Source organism: Eucalyptus grandis, chromosome 3 (assembly GCF_016545825.1).
Source record: "Eucalyptus grandis isolate ANBG69807.140 chromosome 3, ASM1654582v1, whole genome shotgun sequence".
Taxonomy (NCBI): domain Eukaryota; kingdom Viridiplantae; phylum Streptophyta; class Magnoliopsida; order Myrtales; family Myrtaceae; genus Eucalyptus; species Eucalyptus grandis.
In genome coordinates this window covers 17894831-17912632 of record NC_052614.1, presented here as the reverse complement: position 1 = coordinate 17912632, position 17802 = coordinate 17894831, and the positions used below count along the sequence as shown (strand labels likewise).

The following is a 17802-nucleotide window of genomic DNA, read 5'->3' as shown; positions in this document are numbered from 1 at the left end:
ACATCAATATGAACCCTCCCACCACGCTCACCATGTGCCCTTCATGTCAGCGAGTGTCTGTTCCTTCGGCATCATTGTCGCCTCCATCATCATCTTCAGTCACTGCCTCAGTGATTGGCCCCATGGGGCCGGTCCATAATCCTTTTAGTCAGCCAATCGACTCAAACAAAGGTAGGTTTTCAGCGATATAATTCATTCATCAATTTGTACTCATAAGCAATGTCACCATCCATATCTAACGAAACATTAGACCATACAAGATGATGCCTACAATTACCTCTGGCTCTCATAGTATTTCCGAACAGCCACGGATGAGTTCCTCATTCATTTCCGTGAAGCATATATTCGAGACGGTTTTGGCAATACTTGGATTCACCTGCAGGTGTCATCATTCATTAGACATAAACCCGAATCTCCCTGGAGATACCTCCAGGTGTCATCATTCATTAGACATAAACCCGAATCTCCAACAGAGCTGGGCAATTAGGAAAGGCAATAAGATTGATTTGCACAGCTGATACCCATCTCACATGGTAAACATAATTCCCCAGCCTTCTGATCTTTGATCGAGACATAATGTCACAAGCAAAAAGCCTGCACTCCTGTCAATATTTACGATTCACAAGAGCTGAACTGCTCATGGACCTTCCGGTCCTGGCTGGGTACTAGCCTAGACAAATCGTTGATTTCCGTTTAGGAACACCAATGATAAGGTGACTCGATTTTGTGTGTCAATTGAGCAGAAAGAGATATGAGAAAAGAACAAATCAATCACAAGCACCTTGCCTACAAACTATAAAATCAGAGTTGTGTGGGGAAAATCTAGCCAAAGAGAGCCTGGGTACTGTTCTCTTGGGCACTTTCCCTTCAAGCTTCAGTCTTCTATATGCTTCTCTGATGTGGCACGGCTTGATTGGGCCAGATTCTTTCCTCTCACTCATGACAATCCTGGCTGCTACCACATTATATATCAATCAAGATAGATATGAGGCTAAGGCAATTCGTATATACCAAAACATGCTTTCAAGGATAGAGATGATAGAAAGCAAACAAATGTAATACCTGTTTCCACAATTTCTCCAACAAACATCTTTGCAATTCCCGACATTGCAATTGTCATAGGCATTGTAACTTTCTGACTTCCCGTAACACTGACCAGCAGCCGCATGCCAAAAAAAGAGCAAAATGCCGATAAATCACCTCTTTGGCTCTATTTCTAATTTACAAACAAAAGAGTGCACATCAACCAAGGTGCATGAAATACCACAATACTCCCCCCCAAGAAATTTTTTTTGAATTAAAACTTCCTTCACCTAGACCGAGTGGCATCAAGGGACCAAATCTTGTACAGCATTGCCAAATTTGGATTTATTTTTCTGATATGATTATGCTCTTGAGTATCATGGCATCAAAAATGGTATGAGACAAATGTCCTGAAGAGTAGAAGCTCTTCATTTAACATCCAACTTTACACTAAGTGAGCCAATGTGAAGTGATAAAGAGACGGAAAAAAAATTGTTTGCATAAACAGTTGAAGAGGAAGAAGTGAAACACCACAGCCAAAAATCATGACTATAAAGCATGTGTAGAAATTATACTCTTTTCATTGTAGCCTTCTGGAATCCCGATCTCCGAAAAGACTCATATCTATTCATCTGTTCCTCCATGAATCGTGAGAAAATAGCCCTGAGAAAGAGGGAAGTGATAGTCAATTAGCTACAGAGGTAACAGTAACTTAATGAGCTCCTGGCGTATCAACTCAGGAGACAACAAACACTCACGTAACATTCTGACAAGACTGCATGTGAGTATAAGTCCTATTAATCCTATTTAGGAGCTCTCAAAAAATAAATTTCTTCTTAAATAGTCTGGTGACAAAATTAAGATTAATATAATAAATATGATATCACTAATGTTTGAGATTGGTATGAGAAAAATATAGTTTATATAATTCATCAAAAATGAGGTAAAACACTACATGGAAGAGTCAGTAACATAGGATTCTATTGCACAGTAACATAGGATTCTACTGCATAGTAACACTCAAGTTATGGTCAATTCAAACGGACAAAAATACAGTTAATGCACAAAAATTATCATACTCATCATTGGTGATGATCCTTGAGCCAGCACCCATTACATGAATATTAGCATCATAGTGCAAATCAGTTGGACCAACTTCTGATGACTTGGAATTTTAAGTTATGCATATCATATCAGTAACTCAAGCAACAGATATTTAGTTTGCCTTGTTCCTATCTATTCGAAGCAATTATAATCTAAACCCTGAAAGCCGAGCCCTCTTGGCTTGTTGTCAAATAAAATGTTCAACAATATGCTTGTCACAAAGATTGCCTCCCTCCCTCCCTCCCTCCCTCATAAAACAGCTTCAGCCAAAACAAATGTTCAACAATATGCTTGTCACGAAGATTCTACACATCACCTCTGTCATGTAACAATGGCCATTTCGTCCTCCTTGTACAATCAATGCACAGAAGTCAGCTACCAAGATGAGCTATGGAGATTTCATTTTATTTCAGTTTTGACAAAACTGGACTTAATCAAAATGTTGCTTTCGACTGTCTCAGTCCCCAAGTGACAACGCAGAATCGTCTACGTGAAATTTGGATGCAGTCTAAACTATTAATTATCAGTTAGCCATACTTAAGTCCACAACAAAAGTTTCTCATGTTTGTGTTGAGTAATTCTCAAGGGTAGACAAATGCTCAACTCCTCGAAATGATAGAATGCATGTTCTCTGGCAATCCGAAGCAAGTTTAGCTTTGTAAGGACTCAGAGATGATACTTTGTAATAAAGCGTAATACTGATCACATTCATGTCAATGACGGATACACCACAGCCCAAATCTACAGGAAAAGGAGGCGAGGAATCATACAGTGGGCACTTTTCTCTCTTCAGATCACGATAGCAATAATCATCATACTGTATTTGTGGTGTCTGCTAGGGAACGAAGTATGCACCTCAAGCCGGCCCTCTCCGTGAGTCTTTCGTGAATCCGCAGGCACTGGTCACAGGTGGGGCGATTCCCTGTAGACAAGCCTCTGCACAAGTATCTGGCAAGCAATGAGAGGATCAAATTAATGAGGTAGGTTCTGGTTTTGCAGATATGCTGTACGTGGGAAAAGAAGAAGGCATTAACGAACGAAACATAGCACACACGAACTATAACAGCGATAGCATTTGCACACTGAATTCTCTTACTACTCACAAGAGAAGGAATGCATGTTTAACTCCATCAAAGGCCTTAACAATAACGGTAATCCAAACAAGATGGTATTGATCAGATGATGAATAAATAATACATGGGGAAACTCTGCTCTCCTCAAATCGGACTTATTGGCCAGCCAAACAACAAAACCAACTGGTCAATAAATATATCTACCTTTAATCTCAGTTAACCATGGTAAAAATAGAAGACAATGCATAAATTTCAAAATCAGGGAACCACAAGACACATTTTACTGACTTCCACAGAACTTGTCTCTCCGCAGATTTCCTATGATGGTCTGGTATGGGTGATGGAGTCCCCACATAATCTTGGCATCAGTCAATGACGGGTCGAATATGGAGGATTCAAGGAGAGATGTGGTGGCGGCCATTCTTAAAGGATCACAATTGCATAAGCCACAGCCTCCGCTTCGATAACGCCAGATAAATCTAGTTCAATTCTAGAAGATAACCAGCGAAGCTCACAATCAACCTAGCCTTCAAAATGCGTCGGCGATTATACTTCCGGTAGTTACCTTTCAACAGCGAGAGGTCCGAGAACGAGCAACAGCAAAGGAGAACCGTAGGCAAACAAGCAGCTTCCTTCCTGATCGAACAGAGCCGAACCTGCGTAGGGAGAGACATCATCGACTGCTTCAACCAGTAGCCTTCCCCAACTGCAGGCGGCACAAACAAGAAAAACTAGAAATCGTATCAGAAAATGGACCTCCAAGATTTCAAGGGAGGAGGGGGCGGGGGATCGGGGATCGGGAATCGATCGACGGAGCGAAGAGATGTGGCGTTACGGCGGCGAATGCTGGTGAGAGGGGTAGCGACCTCTGGGCGAGTGGACAGGCGGAGGTTCCTGGGAGGTAGACGAGGGCGAGCCGGAACGCGACCGACGCGACGACCCATGTCCAGAACCCCGAGCACGCGCGCGCTTCTGCTTCTTCGTCTCCGTCTTCTGCTTCGTCGTTTCTCTCTCCTCCATTTTTGCCGTCATGGTTCGACGCGTTGGCGTCGGGCGCGTAGGCGGAGGTGGAGGAGGCGGGGGCGACGGACTCCGACGCCGACGGAGGCAACCGGCGGAGGCGGAGGGCCGTCGGCGTCGCGTTTCGCTGGAAGAGAGGCACGACTTCGCGGAGGGGGGAAGAGAGAGAGCAGAGCGAACGTCGCGAGAGGGAGGAGGAGGAGTGTCGGCGGCGTCGGCCTCAGCGTGGGGGCGATGGAAGCAACCAGCGGATGCGGAGCGGAGAGGGAGAACGCAGGTCTCGATCGTTCTCCGTTTGTTCTTCTGCGAGGAGAGAGAAAGTGAGAGAGAGAAAATTGCAGAAAATTTAACTTGAGGAGAGAGAAATCTTTTGGGCGGGACTCGTGACCTGTCTTTTCTTCTGCACCGAGTCGAGCCGAGCCAAGCCGAGCCCACCCCTATTTTATCGTGAGGAGAGAGAGGAGAAAGACAGAACCGCTGAAATCGAGAAGTGGACGACGTGGACTGACACACGGACACGTGTCACTCAATGAATCGTTCAGAGCACGGATGACGTGGCACTATTAGGGCACCCAATATTTTCTCAGCTTCCACCACCTAAACTCTACCGCCTTCAATATTTTCTCAGCTTCCACCGCCTAAACTCTACCGCCTTTTATGACAAAAAATAAATAAATAAATAACTCTACCGCCTTTGACTTCAACATGCAAGAGCTGAAGTTGAACTTTTCTTCTTGGCTAAGAGTCAACAATTGTGGGCTACTTTGGGTGCGTTTGTTTGTGTTTGTTTAAAAATTGTTAGGGAACGAAATAGAAAAAAGTGTTTGTTCTGGAACAATTTCTGAACAAAAAAACGTGTTTGGTAAACTTGTTCTAAAACAAAAAATAAATAGAAACACGTTTGGTAAATTTGTATAATTTTTTTTTTATTTCTTTTATTTTTTCTATTTTTCTATTTTTTCCTTTTTTTCTTTTTCTTTTTCCTTTTTTCTTTTTTCTTCTTTTGGCCGGTCAAGCCTCGGCCATGGCCGGCGGCCGACGAGGGCCGGCGGCCTCGCCGAGGCAGTGAGGCTCGCCGGCCCCTGCGAGGCCGAGCTCGCCCGCCGGCCGGCGAGGCTCGGGCCTCGCCACCGCCAGCGGCCGACTGGCGGTGGCTCGGCGAGGCCGAGCCTCGCCGGCCGCCGGGCGGCTCGGCCTCGCCGGATCCGGGCGAGATCGAGCTCGCCCAACCCGCGAGCCCGGCCACGCGCCGACATCTCGCCGGGCCGGGCGAGCTCGATCTCGCCCAGATCCGGCGAGGCCGAGCTCGCCCGGCGGTCGGCGAGGCTCGGCCTCGCCGAGCCACCGCCGGGTCGGCGTCGCCCGGCGGTGGCCCGGCGAGGCCGAGCCTCGCCCGGCTACGGCGAGCCTCGCCGTGCACGGGCGAGGCCGCCGGCCCCTCGTCGGCCGATCGCCGGCCATGGCGAGGCCGGCGACCGGCGAAAGAAAAAAGAAAGAAAATAAGAAGAAAAAGAAGAAAAATTTCAAAAGTGTTTTTTTGATTTGTGTTTGAAACAAGAAACACAAAATTTGTGTTTCTTGTTTCATTTTTTTTGTTCAAAGGAACAAAAGAACAAAAAGGAACAAACGCGCCCAAACGCGTTTGTTCCTTTTGTTCCGAGAACAAAAAACAGAAAAAGTGTTTGAAAACAAAAAAAAGAAATACAAACAAACGCAGCCTTTTCCTTCGCGTCCAAGTTGCCAGCCGCAAGTTTCTCTTTCCTTCGTGCTTCTTGAGGTCTCCAGTAGCAACTTTATATTATTTTATTGTGTGCCGAAGATGCTTGTAGTTTCTTCAAGATTTTTCTTCTCCGGCGGTTCAGAGAGGTGTGGCGCTGCAGCACACTTCTCTTTGGCGGTTTATTATTATATTAGGTGTTGTGTTCCAACAAAGCCAACGCCGAAGGCTGAGAATTGGTGGAATTCACAGCAGGGGGTGGACCGTGTTGATTTGAGCACTCCCCAGGTGATCTCCTTGCTTTTCTCCATTCCTGCTTTGATTGCACCTTTTTCTTCTGATTAAGGTGTGTGAGATGTCTTTTATTGTTATTTGAATTAATGTCCCTCCAAATTGAGTTCTGAGAGACATCTGTGCAATTCGCAGATCTAAATTGTGGAATCTGGCTTTCTTTTAAGGCTCTGCTCGATCAATCTCTTATTTGGTCAATAACTGCCTTTATTTTCCCCACACGATGTACATCCAAACAAGAAGAAGGATATTGAACTTTCCCTTCTCTTCTCCTCTCTCCAATTCCTTTGTTTTATTTTCCCTACATTTCCCTCTCAACTTAAATTGCCAAACAAACTGGAAAAGAGAAAAGCTCATTCATGAAGTTCTAAATTCCGGGGTATCTTCCTCATTGATCCCTCCACATGGAGGAGATTATGAAGGTGGAGATGAACAATGGAAAGTGCATGACTACGAAGTGTTCTTGAGTTTTAGAGGAAAAGACACTCGCAAAGGTTTCACTGATCATCTTTATGCTAGTCTTGTCAACACAGGAATTCACGTATTTAGAGATGATAATGAGCTCCATGTTGGTGAGGTGATTGGTTCGGAGCTTCTTAGAAGTATTACAAATTCTAAGATTTCGATCCCAATTATCTCGGAGAATTACGCTTTTAGCAAATGGTGCCTTTGCGAGTTAGCTCAGATGTTGAAGTGCAGGAGAAGTGGAGGGCAAATAGTGTTGCCAGTATTTTACAAAGTGAAACCTTCACACCTACGACATCTTACAGGGAGATTGGGAGATGCTATCAAGGCACATAAGAAGGATTTAGATGATACGGTTGTGAAAGAATGGGAAGAAGCACTCAAAGAAGTCAGCAACTTGAAAGGATGGGAATCAGAGAAAATTGACAATGGGTACACTATTCACCACTAGAACATTTTTTTTTTTTTAATTTTCATGATTAGATCTTACTTGAAAAAGAACATAGATGTTGCCATCATATACTGAAATTCAATGTTATCTGACAGGCACGAAGGAGCTTTGGTCAAAATTGTTGTCAGGAAAGTTATGAACGAATTAAAAACACTTTTCCTCCTAAATGTTCCAGAACAGTTGGTGGGCATTGATGATCATGTGGAACAAATTATGAGCTCGATAGATGGTGAATTCAATGATACAAGGATTATTGGAATTTATGGAATGGGTGGCATCGGTAAGACAACTCTTGCAAAATTGTTATACAACAAACTCTTTGATCATTTTGAGCACCATAGCTTTGTGGCAAACATTCGAGAAACATCTCAGCGAAAGGGAATTGAATGCATACAAAAGCAGCTCATTTATGACATAATAGGATTTTCAAATGGTGTTTCTAATGTTGATGAGGGAATTAGTTTGATCAAATCTCAATTTAGACATAAGAAAGTCCTTGTTCTTCTAGATGATATGGATGCCGATACTCACTTATATGCTTTGGCTGAAAATAGTAGTTGGTTTGAAGCAGGAAGTATAATCATCATAACATCTAGAAATAAGAGTATTCTTGACAGGGCTAGGGCGGCCCCCATGTATCAACTCGATGAGTTGCCTTTGGATAAATCATTGACTTTATTTAGTAGACATGCATTTCGAAAGGATTATCCTCCAAGTGATTATAAGGTTATCTCTTGTGATGTCGTATCAACTACGGGAGGGCTTCCTTTAGCTCTCGAAGTTATAGGTTCATTCTTATGTGGAAAGGGAGAAGAAGTATGGAAAGATACATCAAAGAAATTAAAGAAAGTGCCAGATAAGAAAGTGCAAGAGACATTGAGGATAAATTACGATGCCTTGGATTATGAGGAGCAACAGATATTTTTGGATATTGCATGTTTTTTTACTGGATCACCTAAACAAAGTTTGACCTATATGTGGGAAGCATGTGATTTTTACCCAGAGAAAGGGATTGAAGTATTGCGCCTTATGTCCCTAATTAAAATTGACAAAGACGGCAAGCTAATGATGCATGATCAACTGAGAGATCTTGGAAGGGAAATCGTTCGTCTAGAAAATCATAAGGAGCCTGGAAAGCGTAGTAGATTATGGAATCATGAGGAAGTTGTAGATGTGCTTGACAACAACAAGGTAAAAGTTTTCTCTACAGTCGGCCAATGTGAGTCCATCTTCTCTTTCTTGTTTGAGATAAAATTATTGTCAGTCCCAAGTTACCAAAACTTGCCACTTCTACCAGCAGAAGAGCTCTTTCGATTAATTGTTGTTCTTGCCTGATTCTAGGACATCATTGAGGAGCGATTTCTTGGTCCTTGATGATTGACATGATGAACAGAGTCTCCTTTGGTATCTTCAATACCAAAAAAAACAAAAAAAACAAAAACAAAAAAACAAACAAACAAACAAGCTACATATCTATTTGATGCATATGCTGGATGTTTGGATTCTTCTTCTGCTTTATTGTGAGGACTTTCCTTTCTTTTTCCTTTCACCGAGCATTGACTTATGATTTGTTTGCTATGATAAATAAGACCTCCGTTAATGATTAGCTCTCCTGGTTCCTGTATTTTTCAAGTTGGGTTAAGTATAGATTTAGTTCCCTAAGTGTATCTGGTTGTGCGATTTAGACCTCTAATTGTTTTCTTTCTTGGCTCAATGTAGTTGTTATCTTTCACAATTTGTGCAATCGAATCCTTTCTTGTTGAGTTAACACTGGCAACTTGGCAATGTGACTATCATGTTTATTTATGGTATACATGCAACTGTGTAATATAACCCTCTAAACATATATTATTTTCATTCTATAGACTTTTCATAATAGTGGATTATTTTTCAATTTGCTAGTACATGTTTTCGTTATAATGGATAATTTTAATATGAATCCCCTGATAACATTTATTTAGCACATTTAGGCTATAATGTCATAATAATTATTTGTACATTGTTCAACTCTTAGTGAGCATCTTATTTAGCAAAGATTTAAATGTTCGTATCATCATTTGTTAATTATGAGCTGTCATATTATCCAATTTTTTTATCCATCTTCTATTTGTCAAGAATGACATTCTCGTTTTTATTTGCTATTGAGAATTGCAAACAAGGTACACCAAAATCTTAAAAAAAAAAAAAAAAGAGGGGCATTTTACAATTGGGATTCTTTTATTCAGGTACATGTTTTGATGGCAAGTTTGATAGATGTATTTGGACTATAAGAGTCGTGTTGTTTCGCAAATGGAGGATATGAGTTAGGGTGTTGTTTCACAAATAAATGGCATGAATTTTGATAGATATATTGAAGTAGTGTGTCCATGATGAAAGGCCTTCTACTGTAATTTTGAGAGGACACAACTTTTGGGTATTTAAAAAGTGCAAATTACAAAGGACATAATTGGACGAGCAAAAGTTCGGGAGTTCCCTCCTGAGCTTCACATTTTTACATGGATTGGATAAATAATGCAACCACAACATGTCACTGCACGAAGTTGAAAGTGAAAAGCCCATGCCATAATAGTGCGATAGCAAATTTGAAATCATGTCGTCTTTTCTTATGTATAGTTGGTCTCATCCCATCATTCAAAACTTATCGTCTAAAATGTTTCTTAATTGTAGGGCAGTAGTAAGATTGAGGCCCTTCATTTTGGCAAATATGACTGGCAAGAAAGCTACACAGCTGAACAATTTAAAGAACTGACAAACTTGAGGTTCCTTCATGTGAACGGTGCAAATTTCACCGGAGATTTCCAGAACTTACTTCCTCAATTAAGATGGTTTCACTGGGAGGGTTGTCGCTTGGATTTCAATATAGCCAACTTACATCCAAAGAAATTAGTCATGCTCAATCTGTCACGGAGTGGGATTTCGGAGGAATGGGGAGGATGGGATTCCCTAAAGGTAAGATCTATGGAAGGCATATCTCATCTGAATAATCACATGTTGTTGACGGGTCCAATCAAATCAAGTTCTTTTTTTCTTTCCTTCAAGAAGGTTTCATATTGTTACTCAGACAATGGATGTTCTTCAATATATTAGAGGAATTTATAGGCACCTAAATATAGCATAAGCTTTTGCCCCTTAATATCTTAACAACCAGTCATGCTTAACTTTTTTAAATTATATTAATTAACATCTATTAAAATTATAATTACAATATTAGCCCCATATTTATTTTTTTAATCTAAATGGTTAATGGCTTCTAAGTTAACGTCTCCGCATATAAAGGTATGTCTGTTTAATGTCTGTATCAATCGTCTTTCACGGAGAAACAAAAATCTGTCACAGTGACTTCTGTTGTACATATATACTAAAATTCTAAATTTATTGTTATCTTAGAGTAATAAATATAACTAATGAATTGCTCTGACTTGTTGCATGCAATATTTTAATCCATGATAATTGTTGATAATTGAAGTCACTAACTAACACAATTATAAAATAGTAATGTTATAAGAGTAATAAAATTATCCTTCCACTGGAATCTAAATATTTTTTAATATAAAATTTTTTAAAAATCTTGTACATATAACATTTCAAAACTGATTTTCAAAAAATACTAGCGGTTTCTATTTAATTTCATTCTGCTGAAGGAAGACGTGGTGCCCGATGAATATGCGTCTCTTTTCCATTTGCATTTGTCATCTGCCTTTTGATAAATAAATAAATAAAAGTTGTTTATGTCTAGTTAAATATATATTTTCTTTGAAATGTTATCCTAAAATAAATGAGGTTAGCAGTTGTACATTCCTGGCATTTTTTTATCAATAGATATAATTAAAAAATTTATATGTTTTTTATTTGAAATGTTATCCGAAAATAAATAAGGTTAGCAGTTGTACATTCCTGGCATTTTTTAATCAATAAATATGCTTAAAAAAATTTATATGTTGGTGCTACCAAAACCGTACTACTATAAACATTTAAAATTAAAAAAGAAAACTATGCAGTAAAGCATGGGTATTATTGAGGAATTTTAAAAAGTCTTGAAAAAAGTAGTGGAAAATCACACTTCGTAATGGTCCGATCTCACTGAGCTATCCTTTCTCTTTCTTTCAGATGGCAACTAAGCTCAAAGTTCTAAATCTCTCGTATTGTCAATCTTTAAGAAGAACTCCTGAGTTGTCTACTTTCGAAAACTTGGAGAATTTGATTCTTGAACATTGTGAGTATTTGAAAGAGATTCATCCTTCTATTGGGGACATCAAGACCCTCGTCTCTTTGGATGTCAGGAAATGTTATAGACTGAAGGAGCTACCGGTGGGAGTAGGTAGAATGAAAGAATTGAGGGAGCTTCTCTTAGATCATACTTGGCATATACAAGATATTCCTATTTCAAGGGATTGTTTGATGAAGCTGGAGACTCTAAGTGCCTCATTTTGTAAACGACTTGTTCAACTTCCAGAATCCATGGGTTCCTTTGTATCTTTAGCTCAATTGAACCTATCTCATTCAGGGAGCAAAGATTTATCTGAATCCATGGGCTCTCTTGTGTCATTGACTCATTTGGACCTATCTTATTCAAGGATTATTGAATTACCTAAATCCATGGGCTCCCTTGTGTCATTAACTAAGCTGAACTTATGTAAGACACAAATCACAGAATTACCAAAATTCATTGGTTCTTTGAAGAAGCTCCAGACTCTTTACGTCCGTTATTGTTCATTGCTAGCCCGCATACCTAGCTCCATAGGTCAACTAGCATCTCTTCAAGACTTGTCATTACGGGAATGTCGATTGTTGAGAGAAATTCCCAATTCTATCGGAAAGTTGGCTTCATTGACTACAATGGATTTACATTGGACAGCAATTGAAGAATTGCCAGAATCCATTGGTTCTTTGAAGAAGCTCCAGATGATTGATGCCTCTTACTGTGCATCATTAGCTCGAATACCCAGCGCCATAGGCCATCTAGCATCTCTGAAGTCCTTGTTCTTACAAGGATGCTGCTCATTGAGAGAAATTCCTGATTCAATCGGAAAGTTAGCATCATTGACGGAGCTGCATTTAAAAGGGACAACAATTGAAGAATTACCTGAATCAATTGGTTCTCTAAAGGAGCTCGAGACTCTTAATGTTTCTTGGTGTAAATCGTTAACCCACATACCCAGCTCTGTAGGCGACCAAGTATCTTTGACGCACTTGTTATTACAGGGTTGCCACTTATTAAAAGAAATACCAAACTCGATCGGAAAGTTGGCATCATTGACTAAGTTGGACCTATCTGAGACGGGGATTGAAAAATTACCAGAATCCATTGGTTTTCTGAAGGAACTTGAGACTCTTGACGCCTCCAATTGTGTATTGTTAGCCCACATTCCTAGCTCCATAGGCCATCTATCATCTCTGTCTCTCCTTGATTTGAGGAAATGCCATAAGCTCACTCAACTTCCAGAATCCATGGGCTCCCTTATGTCGTTAACTCATTTGTATCTATCTTGGACAGGAATTGAAGAATTACCAAAATCCATTAATTCTTTGAAGAAGCTCAAGATTCTTGATGCCTCTAATTGTGCATCATTAACCTGCATATCCAGCTCCATAGGCCATCCGGCATCTTTATAGTGCTTGTCATTATAGGAATGTCAATCATTGAAAGAAATTCCCATTCTATCAAGAAAGTTGGCATCATCGATTGAGTTGGACCTATATGAGACGGGGATCAAAGAATCACCATTCTCTGAAGGAGCTCAAGACTTTAAATGCCTTTATTTGTACTTTTTAGCTTGTATACTATGTGTCATTTGCTATCGAGCATCTTTGTCTCTCCTTGACTTCAGGAAGTGCCATAAACTAGCTCAACTTCTATAATCCATGGGCTATTTTGTGTCGTTAACGCAGTTGTATCTATTTAGGACATGGATTGAAGAATTACTTGAATCCATTAGTTCTTTGAAGAGGATCAAGACTCTCGTTGCCTCTAACTGTGTATCATTAGTCTGCATACTTTATAGTTCATCTCGCATCTTTGTAGTGCTTGTTATTATCAAGATCACTCATCAAGAGAAATTCATGATTCGATTGGAAAGCTGGCATCATTAACTAAGCTAGACCTTTATGAGAGGAATTGAAGAATTACCATACTATGAAGGTTATGAACGAGCTTAAGACTCTAGATGCCTCTAAATGTGCATCGTTGACCCGCATAGCTAGGTTCATAGGCCATCTAGTATCTCTATATTTCTTTGGCCATAAACTTGCTCAACTTCCAAAATCTATGGCCTCCATTATGTCGTTAACTTAGTTGTACCCATGTTGGATAAGAATTGAAGAAATATTATAATCCATTGGTTCTATGAAGGAGCTCAAAGCTCTTGATGCCTCTAATTGTCATCTTTAGCTCATATATCCAGCTCCATAGGCCATCTAGCATCTCTATCTCTCTTCAACATAAGAAAATCCATAAATTTGCTTAACTCCCAGACTCCATAGGCTCTCTTATGTCTCTACAGCGCTTGCTATTATAAGGATGCCGTTCGTGGAAATAGATCCCCAAGTTGATCGAAAAGTTGGCTCCTTTGACTCAGCTAGATTTAAAATATATAGTGATTGCAAAATCACCAAAGGGGATCTATAGAATTTCAGGACCTTGGACATTCGTGGAACTCACATAGCATGATTGTCTAGTGCCATCGGAATGTTGGCAAAACTTCAAAATGTCTAAGGATTTGCAAGAATTTAGCTGAAATTCAAGACCTTGATGGATTAGAATCGTTGGATAATTTGGGTATTTCTAGGTGACGTTCATTAGACAATCATTGAATTTGTCAAATTTAAATAATCTAAAAAATTTCTATACTGCAAACTGTAAGAACCAAGTTCAAATTCAAGGCCTTGGTGAATTAGGATCCTAAAATGATTTGAATAAACTTACTGTACTTCTAGATTGCATAAACTCCCTCGTGTCTCTGCGATGCTTGTTATTATAGAATGCTGCTTGGCTAGAAAGATCCCGACTTGATCGGAAAGTTAGCATCATTGACCGTGGTTTAAATAATTGTTACATGTGACGGCTTGGAAATTTTCTGGGGTTCCCCTCCTCCAGGATGTTAGGGGCCAAGAGAAATTGTTGGGCCATACACCAAGTGGTCACAACTACCGTCTCGTACATTTTGGAGGTTAAAATATGGTCCCGAACGAAGTTTTGTTATTTAGTTAAGCGGAATTTATGCATGAGATGGTTGAAACAGAAATGCGGACAACATAACTTCGCCTAAATGACATACCCCCCAGTTTTAATCATTTTAAACAAAGCCAAACAATAAGGGTGCGTTTGATAACGTTTACATTCGGAAACAATTTTTGAACAGAAATAGTTTTTTTTTTTTTTTTTCTGTTCCCGGGAACAATTTCTGAATATAAGAACGCGCTTGGTAACTGCAAAAAATTTCTATTCCGGGAATAGAAATGTGTTTGGTAAACTTATATAATTTTGTTAATTTTTCAATATTTTTATTATATGTTTCCTTTTTTTCTTCTTTCTTTTTTTCCTTTTTCTTTTTCTTTTTCTTTTTCTCTTTGACTAGTCGCCGGCCACCGCCGTGGCCGGCGACTGGCTAGGCAACGTCCAACAAGCTTCTTTGGAGGCCGCCTTGGCCCCGCAAAGCTCAGCCTTGCCGGGGCCCCGCCAAGCGACGCCGTCCCGGAGGTGGCTGTCGAGGCCAAGCCTTGCACAACCACAGCAAGACTTGGGCCGACGAGCCTCGTTGTAGCTCGGCCTCTCTAGGGGCCAACGACGCTCCTGCAAGGTCATTAACCCTTATCTGGCCGGTCGCCGGTGCCGGCCAAAAGGAAGAAGAAGAAGAAAAGAGAAGAAAAAAAGAAGAGAGAGAAAATTTGTTTCTCGGAATTATTCCCAAGAAAAAAAAAGAAAATTTATTCTACTTCTTATTTATGTTCCAAATCTATTTCCGAGAACAAAAAAATAGATTTTTTGTTCGAGAACAAAAATTTTACCAAACACGTTTTGTTCTTTTTTTGTTCCCCGGAACAAAAGAACAAAAAATTTTGTTCGGGGAACATAAAGACATTTTGCCAAACACAGCCTAAGTCTTTCTTGATGTTTTGTGACCAAGCAAACTTGACCTCGCATATCACGTCATTTAGTGACAGAAACTATGGTAAAATTCGAGTATCTCTAGCTCTCCTCTATCCTGAGGCAGTATTATTTATGAAGATTTATGTAATAAACAAGCTAGAGCTCAATGCAGTATCTCAAATTCAATTGGTAAAGATTAGAATGTGTGGGAATTCGCTAATACCATAATGACTTCTAAAGTTAGGAATCGCATAGGTAAACCTTTTCAGCAACTTTCTTACAGAGGTGAGCGTACTCTTAAAGCTGCCTTTTATAGGGCAAGCTACTCAACAAATCTCCCTTGCCATATTCGTGAATGATGAGGTTATCGATAAGCATATTGGTTGGCTTTTATTATTCCATAACCAGTTCACCTTAAATGTCGTAACAGACGCATTTTCTTTGGTAAGGTGAAATCTGCAATTGTGTAATACAGATTAAATTTGTATCTCCATGTAAAAATGATTTGTGCAATGTTGCGGCGAGGCTATGCAACAATTGACCGACACACGATCTCGAGACCAAGAGGAAGCCTATTAAAACACTTAACTCGCCGCCGGGAAGGTGAAAATATGAAATCAAACTCGTTGCAGCTTATGTTCATGAATAATCTGTTTTTCCTTGTCCAAAAAATATGAATGGGTTGAATTGTAGTTGAAACTTTTGGAGCAGCAGCAAATACGGAGAAAATTGCCTTTATCCTTTAACAAGTACAAGATTTTTGTATTGCTCTTAGCCGTTTATGCACTATTGCTATGATTCTTTTTCTGATCGTTGGATTTTGCAGGTTCTTCTGTGCTTAGATCGCGGGTATTATGTCCGTGCATAGATCCATTCCAGGAAACTCAGCCCCCAGTGTTTGATGCAGATCCTTCCAAAAAGAAGAAAAAGCCTAAAGAAGGTGAAAATATCGTGGAAGAAGCGCCAGCTGATATTCCGCCACTTCTGGAGTTGAATCGGATATGATATGAACCCATGATATGATGAATTGGTGTTTTGCTTATTCTGATGTTGTGTTTACTATTTTTTAACTAATATATTTTTCACCAACGAAGCACTTACCGATATTCAAGGAATCAGGTTGTGATTCAAGCCATGTGTCATGCCCTGACCATCGGACACGTGACAACTCTCAATCTCTTTGGTCATTTAATTGCGACATCCCATGAAGTGTTGCTTACCCATTCATTTTATCTTATGATTATACGCATGTGGAAGCAAAAATAAACATCTCCCAATCATTTATAAATAGCTGGGATAGCATAAAACACATATCAAGACACACTTTCATATAATATATACATTATACTTCAACTTAAACATCAAAAGTTGACAATTACACATTTACCTTGTGGATCCTTTACGGGGTTTAGTCTAGCACCTCTAATATTATGAGGCTGACCGCAAAAAGTGATGCACCCATGACCTTCTAATACCCTATTGGCTCCAAATACCATAGCTCAGGGTTGGGGTCCTGAAAACATATAAACAACAACTGTGAGATAAAACTCAATGAGTAAGCTCCATAATCCTCGCGTAGGGAGGTAATTCGCTTCAGAATCACCCTAAATGCACAACTTATCTATTGATGGTAGATTAATAGCAAAGCCTAAACTTCACCTTAACTATAATATGAAAGGATCTACCTCCTGCATTCCTCTAGTCCTAACATAAGCATTGTCATCCACATACGTATAAATTCATAGAAAGGATTAATCGAGCATGCACATGCCATATAAGCCATCAAAATGCTATGTAATTCATGCACAAATTTCATGCAACTCATATAAATCCATGCCACATGTGTGCAAGCTCTAACATCGCTCTCAAAATATGCATTAGCACTCATGCACTTTGCACAATGTCGTCTCGAGAATTGCATGGCATCCCAAACTAACATGTTACTCTTGAAACCAATGCTTTCAGATTATTATGACCACTCTCGACCACGGCCAACCCAAAGGTCGGCGGTCTTCTGGCATAAACAGGTATCGTCCTACCCCATCAGGCACGGCAACGTCCCACATACTCATACACATTAGGACATCATTCCGTTAGAGGAGCTTCATCTCAAAATCCATCCACGAACAACATCCTGTTGACGTGGAAGCATCCAAACTTAATCGGGCATCATCCTGCATAATTATACACATCAAGACAAAACCATTACCCTACATAATCATACGCATCAGGGTATTTAAGTGATCACACGAGCATACCACCACTTAAATCGATTTCATATCTTCCTTATTAGTCGATGCAGGAGTGTAATGTTCATCCCACATGCAATAGCATTAAACGCACACCACCATGTTATGCTATTGTGTCACGTGATTGCACTTCAGTCATGCATTCATCCAAGTAATCATACTTCTATCTCATAACACATTGCAACATAATATCACTTAACACTTCAACAATTACTCATTCCACATTATCTTACATATATACTTATCAGCCATGATTGTTGAATGCCCTAGATACTTACCAGTATCCATCTTAAGGATTGTAAGAGCAAACGTCATTTTTAAAG

The 17802-nt window shown here is 39.9% G+C and overlaps 2 protein-coding genes and 1 long non-coding RNA gene across 3 annotated transcripts; 1 reads left to right on the top strand and 2 right to left on the bottom strand.

Moving 5' to 3' along the window:
- Positions 1-767: 767 nt before the first annotated feature.
- Positions 768-2234, bottom strand: LOC104455414 (transcription initiation factor TFIID subunit 11). Its single transcript, XM_039309383.1, has 3 exons — positions 1599-2234; positions 1063-1162; positions 768-952 (listed from the first exon to the last, which is right to left on the bottom strand). The coding sequence occupies exons 1-3, from the start codon at positions 1665-1667 to the stop codon at positions 768-770; spliced, it is 354 nt and encodes a 117-aa protein (XP_039165317.1). The 5' UTR covers positions 1668-2234.
- Positions 2235-2708: 474 nt separating this feature from the next.
- On the bottom strand, positions 2709-4024 carry LOC120291168. The gene is made up of 3 exons (XR_005549040.1): positions 3957-4024; positions 3766-3856; positions 2709-3075 (listed from the first exon to the last, which is right to left on the bottom strand). It is a non-coding gene; the product is annotated as an uncharacterized LOC120291168 (long non-coding RNA).
- A 1920-nt stretch (positions 4025-5944) lies between these two features.
- On the top strand, positions 5945-12757 carry LOC120291692 (disease resistance protein RPV1-like). The gene is made up of 4 exons (XM_039309382.1): positions 5945-7125; positions 7240-8335; positions 9812-10093; positions 11252-12757. Exons 1-4 carry the CDS (start codon positions 6452-6454, stop codon positions 12755-12757), a joined length of 3558 nt encoding a protein of 1185 aa, XP_039165316.1. The 5' UTR covers positions 5945-6451.
- Positions 12758-17802: the final 5045 nt, after the last annotated feature.